The sequence below is a fragment of the Trifolium pratense genome, linkage group LG2 (assembly GCF_020283565.1).
Source record: "Trifolium pratense cultivar HEN17-A07 linkage group LG2, ARS_RC_1.1, whole genome shotgun sequence".
Classification (NCBI taxonomy): domain Eukaryota; kingdom Viridiplantae; phylum Streptophyta; class Magnoliopsida; order Fabales; family Fabaceae; genus Trifolium; species Trifolium pratense.
The window spans coordinates 45,376,432-45,389,093 of NC_060060.1; the positions used below are offsets into that span (position 1 = coordinate 45,376,432).

The 12,662-nt window shown below is 31.9% G+C and overlaps 2 protein-coding genes and 1 non-coding gene across 3 annotated transcripts; all 3 read right to left on the bottom strand.

Annotated features, from left to right (window-relative positions):
• Positions 1-4,243: 4,243 nt before the first annotated feature.
• Positions 4,244-7,659, bottom strand: LOC123908793 (F-box protein At4g00755-like). The gene is made up of 6 exons (XM_045959522.1): positions 7,545-7,659; positions 6,722-6,906; positions 5,626-6,039; positions 5,013-5,194; positions 4,811-4,923; positions 4,244-4,585 (listed from the first exon to the last, which is right to left on the bottom strand). The coding sequence occupies exons 2-6, from the start codon at positions 6,870-6,872 to the stop codon at positions 4,321-4,323; spliced, it is 1,125 nt and encodes a 374-aa protein (XP_045815478.1). The 5' UTR covers positions 6,873-6,906; positions 7,545-7,659; the 3' UTR covers positions 4,244-4,320.
• Positions 7,660-8,013: 354 nt separating this feature from the next.
• On the bottom strand, positions 8,014-8,164 carry LOC123911930. The gene has a single exon (XR_006810797.1). It is a non-coding gene; the product is annotated as a U4 spliceosomal RNA (small nuclear RNA).
• Positions 8,165-9,057: 893 nt separating this feature from the next.
• LOC123911228 (F-box protein PP2-A13-like) lies at positions 9,058-12,249 on the bottom strand. The gene is made up of 3 exons (XM_045962600.1): positions 11,649-12,249; positions 10,886-11,004; positions 9,058-9,731 (listed from the first exon to the last, which is right to left on the bottom strand). The coding sequence occupies exons 1-3, from the start codon at positions 11,964-11,966 to the stop codon at positions 9,311-9,313; spliced, it is 858 nt and encodes a 285-aa protein (XP_045818556.1). The 5' UTR covers positions 11,967-12,249; the 3' UTR covers positions 9,058-9,310.
• Positions 12,250-12,662: the final 413 nt, after the last annotated feature.

Here is a 12,662-nt window from a genome sequence, read left to right on the forward strand (position 1 = left end):
AGGTGGATCGATTCCGTGTTGACGTGGGTTCATTCGCCTCAATCTTTTAAAGCTTCTATTTTGTCTATTACGATTAATTAGAAGTTAGGCTGATTCAATTCGTGCTGATTTATTTGTATCACTCGTTTGGGTCGAACTGCACTTTGCTGGGTAAGGTTTATGTCCCCCTAGTTTTTATGTATTTTTTTTCTTTTTTATTATTACATATGAGACTATGGCAGACAATGAGGATCTTAGGTGTGCCTTAATTGGTATTTCTAAAATTCCTTTGATACCCGCTATTCTCTTAATTTATATAAAAAAAAAAATTAAATGCAATTTGCATTAAATTTCATGAGAATAAGTAAAAGTAAACCTTAAAAATGATAAAAGTGAATTGCTTTTGCTTATAATTTGGGACAAGAAAAAATGGTTTTTTATGACAATTTCTCTCCCGACCCCCTGCCTTTCTTTTCTACCACCTGAATTTCCGTTTTTGCCCTTGGGGGTACTTCGGTTTGTACGAACCAAATTTTTTTGTCATGCTCAAAACATTTGTTTGATAAAAACCGAAATTTTATGTTCCAATTTTTTTTCCAGATTTCCTACATAAATTCAGCATCAGACCCTCAACTTCCACAATTTATTTGAAATACTAAACGATCTCCGATTTGAGTAAACGACCACTCGTTGGAAAGCTTAGGATGTCAAGATTACAAATATAATGTTTATTTTGAGGGTTAACTATCCAATTGGTTCAGTTTGACCAAATAATGGGTACTGGTACAGAAACAGAGCAGAAACTTTTCTCAAACTTGTAGGTAGATTTTCTCATACTATACTTAATGAAATTTAACAATTCCGGTGTCAATCCTGTAGTAACTTTTGTCTTCTTTACACTAGATTAAAAATCATTAGCATACGACTTATATTCAGAGAGATATGCTAAATTTACCACAGGTAGCTCTACACGAATTTTCACATAAATCTTTCTTCTTTTCTTAACACAGATGTTATTTCGGTTTATATAAACCGGAATTTTTTTCCATGTTTAAAAATTTCGGGTTGTAGAATTTTAGGGGTATAAAAGAAACCCTGGGGTCGGGAGAGAAAACGTGAAAGGATTATAAATAAAATTTTATTTAAATTCATAAATTTTCAATAAAAACAAATTGTATCTTCACAAAAATTTAGTTTGCAAATATGTCTCTTATTTTATAAAAATCTTAAAAGGTTTCTGACTCTATTAAAATCGTAGTTCACAAATCTTAGCTCAACGAATAGAAATACCGAAATTGTTAGTGTCACACGTCATAACCGGTAGTTTGAAATCCCGGTCCTCCACTTTGTGTGTGTGTGAGTTTTCAATGTCTTTGTCATTTCGTTTGTAGAAAAAAAAAATTTATTATGCTTAACTATTTTAATACAAATTAAGTCTCTATATCTTATAACTTAATATCAATTTGGTCCATAAATTTATCCACTTATTCTCGATTTAGTCCTTAATATTTTTTCTAAGGACTAATATGAATAAAATTTAACAAATCGGAGACTTTCTAAAATATTTATTTATAAAGTTGGAGACATATTTAAAAGTACCTTACAAAATTGGGGGCTTTTTTTGATGGTTTCCTTTATGGAACTATTTAAGAAAACTTATCAAGATATTTTCAACTTCACCTTTGAATTATCGGCACTCTTTGAATTATTGAGTTAAAGATGTTTTCAATTTATCTTATTAAACTCTGAAAAATAACTTATGAATATAATTTGAGATTGTTTTTTTTTTTTTTAACATAACAAAATGACAAAATTATTATAAACTTATGCATATAAGCGAGGGAGTTGGGGTTCGAACCTCACGTCCGACTTAATAATTTTGATATTTTTTTGTCAGGTAAACTACAAATTGTAGACTATCTTTTGTTATAAAAATAGTTTATACACGAACACTTATATAGTACTCCCTCTTTTTCTTTTTAAGTGTTATTTTAGTATAAAATTCCAACGAAGATAATGAATTGTTGGAGCTTTTTCAAAAAAAATAAATTAATGTAGTTGTAGAGAAAGAAAGAATTAATTTTATAGAAAATATAAAGCATGAGTTATTGAGAGAATAAGGGTATAATTGACTAATTGTAACTTTAAATTATTAAAATGACAGTTAAGTGGAAGAAAAAATTCTTTTAAAACAACACTTAAAAAAAACGAAGAGAGTAAATATTTATACGAAAATTGTTTAGCTATAATGTTTATCTAAATATGACCTTTTATTATAAGAAAACAACTTTTTGTGAGTTTTTTTTTTTAATGGCTAAATTTTATTAATATTGCAAATAAGCGCAAGACGAGCACATTGCATAAAACAAACACAAACGAACACATTACAAGAAAGAAAATAAGCTAAAACAACTCCAAAATCCACCGATACCCATAGCGGACCCTTACACCAAAACCCTCAACCTGTCCACCCAACTCAAATTGCATCACCACAATAACAATCAATCCTACTCGAACACTAAACCACATGGAACCAGCCACAACCAAAGCACCCGACATGGTAGAGACTGTTGGGCACCACAAGCCAAAATCAATTGAATATCAAACCCAAACCTGCTCAAAAGAGAACCACTATCCGACTTCGGCGCAAAAGCAGTCACAATGGAACACCAAAGTCAAACAGACACCAACAACAAAGAACAACATCCAGAATCCAAAAACAAAACACAAAAGCAGCGATGTAAAGGGCTAAAATTGCAGCGAAGAAATGTTTTGAATAGAGGATGAGAGATTCCACAGTGGTTCTATTGAGAGGGAAAGAGAAGATATACACGAACAAGATATACACGAACACTTAAAAAGAAAAAGACGGAGTCCTATATAAGTGTTCGTGTATAAACTTTTTGGGAGTTGTTAGACCATTTACCTTCAAATTTATTATTCATCTTTTTTTTTTTTACGAATATATTCAAACCAAATTATTTTACATATTCAACTCTTTCTTTTTTTTTTTTTTTTTCCAAAATCAACTTAAAATTAGTTTTTATTATCACACAACCAAACACAAACAAAATAGAAATTGTCTCGAGTCTAACCACCGGACTATTGGAAAAAAAAAGTGTTTTCTTGTTTTGAGGAAAAAGAAAATAGAATAAGTCTATTCTACCAAAAAAAAAAGAAAATAGAATAAGTCTCAGCCAAACCATCTTAAGACAAACCAAAAGCTGTCAATACATGAACAACTTGACTTGCCTAACAAAATGATATATCAATTTCTTTTCTCTCCTAAGTTGTCTCTTATTTCTTTCAAACAATGTAAATTTTCAGGCTCAATATATGCATGCCTCTTCAGTTTCTAAAAAACACACTCAATAGTGAACACTAATGCAAAGCATTTAATATATTTTGTTAACCATAAAATTTAATAGAAATCTTTTTTTTTTTGGTAAAAAATTTAATAGAAATCTAATACTACCCACCATCAAATTTTGAATATATTTTGTTAACCATAAAATTTAATAGAAATCTAATACTACCCACCATCAAATTTTGAAGAGATGAAGTTGTGATGTATTTTGCTCTAGAATTACATGTATGGTGTCAAGTTTCAACTGATAATTGTAACCATCAATGCTACCATCAATAGAAGTCTCAAAAACTTACCATTAGCACAAAACAAGTTATCAGTTCAAGCTATCAGACATTGTTTCAACAATCTCATCTCGATGATAACAGAGAACTTGTCGACAAGTCAAGACTATAGAGATGTTTGGCACAAGGTTGAGGTTGTAACAGCCCCCGGGCCCCATCATGGCGATCCCGGTGCTTTACCTCACGACCTTCTCCACCCCCCTCTCTAGTGGAGTTTTTGCCTTCCGTGGGAATCGAACCATGTACCCTGGGGTTCAAGTACATGTTCAATCCATTCCCACTACCAATTAACAGCCCCCGGGCCCCATCATGGCGATCCCGGTGCTTTACCTCACGACCTTCTCCACCCCCCTCTCTAGTGGAGTTTTTGCCTTCCGTGGGAATCGAACCATGTACCCTGGGGTTCAAGTACATGTTCAATCCATTCCCACTACCAATTGAGCTACGTAGCCCAATTGGTAGTGGGAATGGATTGAACATGTACTTGAACCCCAGGGTACATGGTTCGATTCCCACGGAAGGCAAAAACTCCACTAGAGAGGGGGGTGGAGAAGGTCGTGAGGTAAAGCACCGGGATCGCCATGATGGGGCCCGGGGGCTGTTACAGAGGTGGCTTGTTATCTACAAAAACCAGATCACAAGTACATACATTTTTCCAAATGTCAATTGAGAATTGAGGCACTTGATTCCTTAAAGTTTTTTAGTCATCAACAACAATATCCCCAAAACCAGAACCAAACAGTGCATCATGAAAAGTATCACATCCAACTTCGTTATGCTCGAGGTTAATGACCACAGGCGTGAGTGATTGTTGGAGTCACTTCTTGACGATGATGCTGAATATATACAATTATCAGGAGGACAGTATTTCAAGGTGTATTTTCCTGATGGTTGGTAAGTTTTAACATCAAATGCCTGTAAAATTGGTAGTCCTACTACTTGAACATGGGAGATGCTGCACCATACAGGGAAGTGTCAAAAAAGAACATAAAAAAATGGCCAAACGCCATTAATTGAATTCATTGTTGCGGTCATGGATGCGGTTACAGTCGCACACGCAATTGAAGATCACACCACAATTGCGGTGCGATGCGGAGGCTACCACAACAGCAACATTGCATCCGCAATTGCGGATGCGGATTGCAATTTGAAACCATGTGAGAGTATGAGAGAAACAAACCCAATGTAGTAATAGAGTCCTTGCTGTTGAACTCTTCCACGCAGCTCCACTAGTAACACACCTCCAATGCCCAGAGCAGGTTCGGGTAGCGTAAATTCTTGCAGCTGGTTTTCCTGTACAATGGATAGGAAAGTTCAATTCAACCCACAACAATAATTACAAAAAATAAATGAATGAATAATGCTCAGAAAACAAAACAAACCTGTAACATTTGATAATAAGGGGAAGTGTATGTCCATACAAATTGAGTTGTATCCCCCACCATGTTACTAGTAGCAATACCATGAGCTATAGCACTCTCTAATTTTATATGGTGTCTCGGATGGCCAATTCTGAATCGGATAGTGTAAGCTGAATATATAGGGGAGCCATCTTGAAAATATGCTGACAATTAAATATAGATTCTTTGTCAGCTAAAGCACAAGTTTAGGATCCTTAATATTAATTTTCAATTCAACATTTATTTGCCGTTAAAAAAAAAAAAAATTCAACATAGGTCTTGTTTGGATAAACAGATTAAGTAAGCATTTGTAGCATTAACGGTTATCATATAACTACTTATTTAAAAGCTATTTAACAAAAGAAAAAATAAAGTCAAACTATTTTTATATATGTTGTAACTGTAAGATTTTGTCATAAGCTATCATGGAGAGCTTATGGAAATAAGTTGAAAGCAATTTATATACATGTCATAAGTTGTTTATAAAAACTCTCCAAACAGTCTCACAAATGTATATGTCAGTAAATAAGTACAAATAAGGCAATCGAAACAAGCCGATAATATACAAAATTCATCAATTTATCTACAAGCTAACCTTGGAATGGTTGGACACGAATCTTTGTGATAAGACATATTTTGGAACATAGCTTATAAACCAAAGATTCGGGAACCCCAGGTGAGCTCTGCCCTTCACTTAACCAGTATGATGCCCTATTTTCAGTTCTATCCCCGGGCTCCAATGTATTCACAATGCTTTCTTCTGGATAATTATTAGTGCTGGATGCAGCAATGGCTTTTGAAATGCAGTTTTTCACATAAGGTTTTAATTTAAAAGCCATGACAGCATAAGCTTTATGTTCTCTTTTAAGACACTCCCAATTTGCACAGTTGTCAAGCATGTTGGTTACAGGTTCAATCATCATGTTGTCCACCTCAACACTATCAACAACATCAGATATTTCAGGAAACATTTCGAAGAAAAGTTGCTTGCAGAGGCCATTTTCAATAACTGCAAAATATTTAGAGAGAAGAATATTACCATTTGACAAACAAACTAAACCAATGAGCATCAAGCTACTCAATCTGTTTTAAATCAAACTCGGAAGAAAAAAATCGGTGAAACCAAATTTACAGTACGATATACTGTTAGAGAAGTTAAATTTAGAGTCTGTTTGGTTCAACGGAGAGTACGGACTTTAAAATCTTTGTGTTTGGTTCGACGAGAGGAGGGGAGGGAATTTAATAATGGAACGAAAGTGTAAAATTACATTTTCATTATTGTAATATTTAAGATCACATTCAATACAAGGGTACTTAAGTAAAAAAATACTCTCTCCTCCAAATCCCTCCAATTTGGAGGGAAGTTAAAACTAAACATTGACTTGGGAGGGATTTTGCTTCCATTTGTCTCCCTCCTATCCAAATAATACTGATAAATTTCGTGCATATTAGGATTGGCAGTCAGTTTGGCAGAATCACAGCGTGATGTTGGCAAAATTTACAATTTGGTACTTGAACAAAACCAAAATGTTACCGTTATTTTGTCAAATTCATTGTGATTCCACACATGCACTTAGTATAACTTACATAAAAACTTCCCAAATGAATAAGCATTTGATTAAGCAAATAAAAAGATACACATTATATGATCCTGGCAAAGCAAAGCGTGTAATAGAAATCAAATGGCTTACCAAATCGGTTCCAACTTCTAGAAACAGAAGATACACGAACAAGGTCACAAGGGTGATCCAAATAGCTGAGAACCTTAATTGACATATCAGGTCCAAGCCATTGAATGAAATCCATTTTGGTTTTCACTTCAGATATCTTCCCAAATATCATAGTTTGACAGCAAGCAAAAGTTGTTTTTCAATAACTGCAAAATAGCTAAAGCTCAACTCCACCCACCAATAATACTATTATCAGAAAGGTGAACACTCCGGTACCCCGGAGTTTAGTTGGGTACTGGTACTAGGCAAAATCTTATGTCATGTCATATTTTCATATTGTATTAATCTATATTCAAATTTGTCGTCTCAGCTTAGCTCAGTTGACAGGACATTGTATTATATATGCAAGTGGCCGAGGTTCGAACCCCGGTCACCCCATTATCTACTTTATGGATGAAATTTCTAGCCACCAGACTACTTAACAAAAAAAAAAAATTTCAAATTTTAAATGAATTTTGCCTAGAGAGCACCAATACGGCGGGACCCAACAAAACAGCACAGTACCTAAGAATTCAGCTATCATAAAACAAAGTTGAGGAATGCAAGGAAAATTGCACACTACCGAGTTAAATTTTTCTTTTACAACTAACAACATGATTATGGAAAAATTTATGAAACGTTAAAAAATGATCACTTTCCCAAATGCAAAAAGAAAACCCTAAAAAAAAAAAGGGAATTCCATTCGGAAATGACATTGTTGACAAAATAGAACTACTACACTAAAATAAAGGAGAGAAACAAAAGAGAAGTGCAGTTTAGAAGGTAGAAAAGGAATTACTATTACCTTTCAGTAGAGAGAGAGATGAATAGAAGAAGCAGCTTACTGAAATTTGAAATTAGTGTGTGTGTATTTAACAAAGTAAAGAGTGCGCCAGAAGATGATGACTCATCCCTTGTTTTTTCTACATGTCATTTTATTTTTATTTTAGAAAAGTAAGCACTTAGATAGAGAAATGGTAAGGATTAAGGATTTTGGTTTCCTTAAGTATGTGGTCAAGAGTTTGATTTCTGGTTCATACATGCCGAGAAAATTTAGTTGGAAGAGGAAAACCCATCTTAAAAAATTAGAAATGATTTTTCATATATATGGTTGAAAAAATATTAAAGTTTGTTGAAATAGAAAATTAAATAACTCTCAACTATGACTCATTTTCTTTAAACAATTATGCTGAAGAAATTTTTTGTCCTTTAATATGGTCGACTCAGAGGGAAGATTATTAAAAGTCTTATTTTTTTTTTTTTTTATTTTATTGGACTTTACTCCAAAGGGAGTCATTCCATAAATTCTCGAAGGCTTGAGGAGACCCCAAACTTAAGAGGGGATTTGGAAATAGTTTTCAACCAGCAATAGACGCGCCTCAATTAGTACCTCATTAGCTGTGTCATTGTCCTAAGCGCAAAGATAAAAAAAGTTTTATATTAGATCTTCAACAAAAACTTATTTTTTATTAAGCAAAAATACCTCATAAAAGACTTGATGTAGTAATTTTATTTTAGTTTTTTGGAGTCACCATGATATAGGTATGAAGTTTTTACCGCCGTTAATTATGACTACTCTTCGACTATGAATACGTGGGATACACAAGATAGATTATGCCCTCCCAATCGAATCTCATGTAAACCCTAAACCCTGACCACTTAGACCAATTTATTATTCATCTCCCTCTTTCCTCCTCCCTCTACACAAGTTTATGACCTCAAATTAAAGTTTGCGTCTTTTCTCACATCTCAAAATCAAGTTTATCATCTTAATCTTTTCTAAAAATTTATCGGAGAAAATCTGAAACGTGTTGGTGAAGAATTTGTAACAATGCTAAACCAATTTGTGTCGTTTGTACCCAAGTTTTATTTTGAGCTTAAATGTATTAGTTCAAATTATTTGAAAATAGTTTGGGTTTTTAAAATTTGAAAACCGGTTTTTGTGCACACACATACTCATCTTATTTTGTTCATTTGGTATAAGTGCAGTCAATGATCTTTTTCCCTAAAATATATATTGATTTTTATTCATGGAAGATACAAAAAGATGATGATATAATAACCATTTTTAACATTTAAAACGTGAACAATTCCATATATATACACATGAGCAGATGTCATCATAAAATTTTATGCCAATAAAGACACAAAATAAATTACAAGAAATCACTCTCTACAACATTAATAACTTCAAGTCTTCAATAGCTAGCACTATTTTTCACATTTCTAATTCTAATTTCTTAACATACTCCGTCCGTCCCAAAAAATATAAGCAAAAATTTATCAATAAAATTGGATGTATTTGGTTCAAGTCTTTAACAAAATACATCAAATTTATTTGACCTATTTTTACTTAAACTTTGGAATGGAGGGAATACAAGTTAGCAATAACACTCACACCTACACAAAAGTAGGGGCACTCATCACACAAGATCCAAGGTTGTTTGGTCCCAATATCCAACATTTTTTCTTCAACAAATCCTTTTCATAAACAAAAAAATTGCACAAAGACCTACTTTTTCTCTTACAAAAGTGCTTAATTTGAAAAAACAATATTGAATACTACTTTAGCTAAAATTGTTTCAACTTATATGCTAACTCCTTTGGACAAATTACTGCCCCATCTATGCAAAGACCACCTTTGGTGTGTGTGCAATCTATTTGGGCCAAAGAAAACTTGATGTTTATGGGCCCATTAGCCTTCTCACTGACAAAGTCTCCAACATGGTAATAAGCCCATTCTCCAGGCCCATTCATATAACACTGAGAGAGTGAATTCTGACCGTCAGATGTAGAAAGTTGGAATCTAACAGGTTTGATGTCCCAACCATGTACTTGTTCAATATTGCACACTCTTCTACCCAATCTCTTTGTGGTCTTGCCCAATTGAAGCTTGAAAAATATGCTATAGTTCCCTTTTGGAAACTCAAATTCTAACTCTCCTAATACTTCAACCCACCACATTTGTTGAAGATATGCAACACTTTTAAACCTGCATGTTCAAAAACAATTACCATGGTCATTAAACACTTTATTTATCTTTAAAACATTGAACATATCAGCAAAAAAGTAATCTTCAAAATAATTTACCCCTCATATCAAAATAAGTGATTTACTTGACCATTTTATACGTATTAAAATAAGTGTATAAATAAAAGAGAGAAAATAATATTTTTATTAAAATAATTTTAATAAGCATATTTACAATTATTATCGTAAGCAATACTAAAAAATATAATTAATATTTTATTAAAAATTATAAAGGTCAATTAGTTTGAAACAAATTCCATTTTAAATAGGCCACTCATTTTGAAATAGTGGAAGTAATATAATTCTCTATTATTAAGTAATGATTATTAATCAAGACCACTATTTCTTACAAATAGGTCATTTTCAATGTGCTACTTGATTGCACTTTTGTTCTTTAATTATCTTGTAGATAGGAATGGCTGACTAGGATAAACTAGTTGGCAAAAGGATTTTAACAATTAATAATTGAATACTTTTATTTAAAAAGAAGACCTTTTTAACTATTGTAACAATTTATATGTACAAGTTGCTTGCACTTTTGTTCTTTATTAGTTTTTTTACCTTTAATATATGAATGGCTGACTAAGCTAGGGAAAAAAGTATAATAGAATATATGTTAAAGCAAATTGTCAATAGGATTTTATTAAAACTAGAGTGCCACTTGTCGACATTTGAATTGAGATAAGAGCATTTGTTTATTTTTGAGATAAAAACAAAAAGAATAACAAGGAATCAAGAAATATAAGTTTTCTTATTTTTATTTTATTTTTCCCTTCATTAAAATTAATAGGGTTTAATAATTTTTACTCATGTGATATTAACAAATTTTGTTTTACGTTTCCACAATATATATATTTTTTGATTTATTCATTTAACGTGAAGATTTTATCCTTTTATCCTTTCACTGAATATGTTGGCTTAAAATTCTTTCTTTTTGTCCTGTAATATTAGCGAATTTTAATTTATCACCTTCACTAAACATATCATGTCATCATTTATGAGAAATTATAAGTCAAAATATTCCATGAGAGACTAAAAGTATGAAATCTCGACATTATATATATGGGATACTAAAAAAACAACAAATCATAAAAGTATTTACAACTAGAGTCTCACCTTGATTCCTCAGTAGAAATATAGTTCCAATATCTTCTATCATCTATTCCAGTTATCTTGAAAGATTTTGATGAAATGAACAAACAAACTTGTCCACTAGATCTATCAAGCCAAGCTTCCTACAACAATCACCACAAACAAACAAATTAAAACTTTTTCAAAGCAATTAATATAAAAGCAAGGTTGGTTTAAAATATTTTTTGCAACAACAATTATATCCGCAACAATAAGATTTTTGATGCATGCGATCACATGTTGCAATCACAATTGACAGTTGATTTTTTTGTAATATTAAAGTTATCCATTGAAAAAATTGAAATAAAGTTATATATCCATCTCTTATGCTGACTATGCAACACTAATCTTTTTTCTTTTTCTTTTAATGAGAAATCTAGGATATTAATCTATTTTTTTCCCTCTCTTTTAAATTGTTATTTTTCGCTTGGTTGTCTATCGGCCCTTGGATTAGTTAAAGGACAAATGACTGAATAAAACGAGTTGGAGAAGATCTATCTCTGTAAGAGTTTGACTATGCAAACACAAAGAATATGATTCATATCCCACATGAGAGAATTGTAAAATGAACATTAATACCACCGTGATTGATGATAATTTTTTCTTCCTCAATTTTTTTTTATTTAAAAATAAGACAAAATTGAAACGAAAATAAGAGAAACACAATTTGGTTAATTGAAAATAAACATATATTAATGCTGCAAATAGATCTATTACTATAATCAAGAATTTTGAGTTAATTACTTACTTTTGTACCATCATCAAAGAAATTGGGTTGACATAGTTTAGCATAGATCTCTTTCTTGGTCATAGAACAAAGTTTTTCTTCACCAAGAATTATTTTTACAAGAAACTTGTAACTTTGTGGCAACTTAGATTCCCAAACATAGTCATCAGAAGAAGCTCTATGAAAAGTTTTGTTAACTCTAGCCAATTTACAAATCTCTTTAGGATCCAATCTCATCATCATGGAAGAGATGCAACTTTCTGGAATATCATCAAGACAAGTCTTTGAATAAGAAAGATATCCCTCATGATCATCATTGGTAGAAATACCAGCCCCCATATCAATAAAAAAAAAATATTTGAATTTTTTCAATTAATGAAGTTGAAGAATTAAGAGATGAAAATTAGAAGGGTTGGTTGGTGGTATAGCTATGAAAAATTGAGAGAGAAGGTGCTTCTATAAAGGGTAGTTGTTGCACAAAATAAACACAATTTTTTTGCTTTAAAGAAAGACACAAACTAGTGTGGTAGGGATCTTGTGGGAAAAAGGCATAAAAGGAAATTTCTAATTGGGTCCATATTGTTTTAAGTTGCTAACCGAAAAAAGAATTTATAATTGAAGTGGACGTGTAAATGAGTATGCATGGAATTTAATATGTGGTATTTGTGAGGTATCAATTATTTGATTGTATCTTTTTTATATATATTTAAATTACTCATTTGTGGATATTATGGGCCCTTTCTTCCCCTCCACGTATACATGATGTATTTCTTCTTCCTTTCTTTTTTAGAAAACATTGTTCTTGTGGATATATATCACAAGTTGTCATATTGATTGACAATCTTCCCTACCAATTTCATTTCAATCATTTTTAACAAATTAAGTTTCAAATGTTAGAGTGAAAAAGACTTGAAATTATATATAGTGCTTAATTAATTTTGGTAAAAAAAAGTGAGAAATTATAAAATTGCATAGAATTCAACTCAGATAAACAGTTGAGTTATCTATCTATTCTTTAACCGTCAAGAAATAATA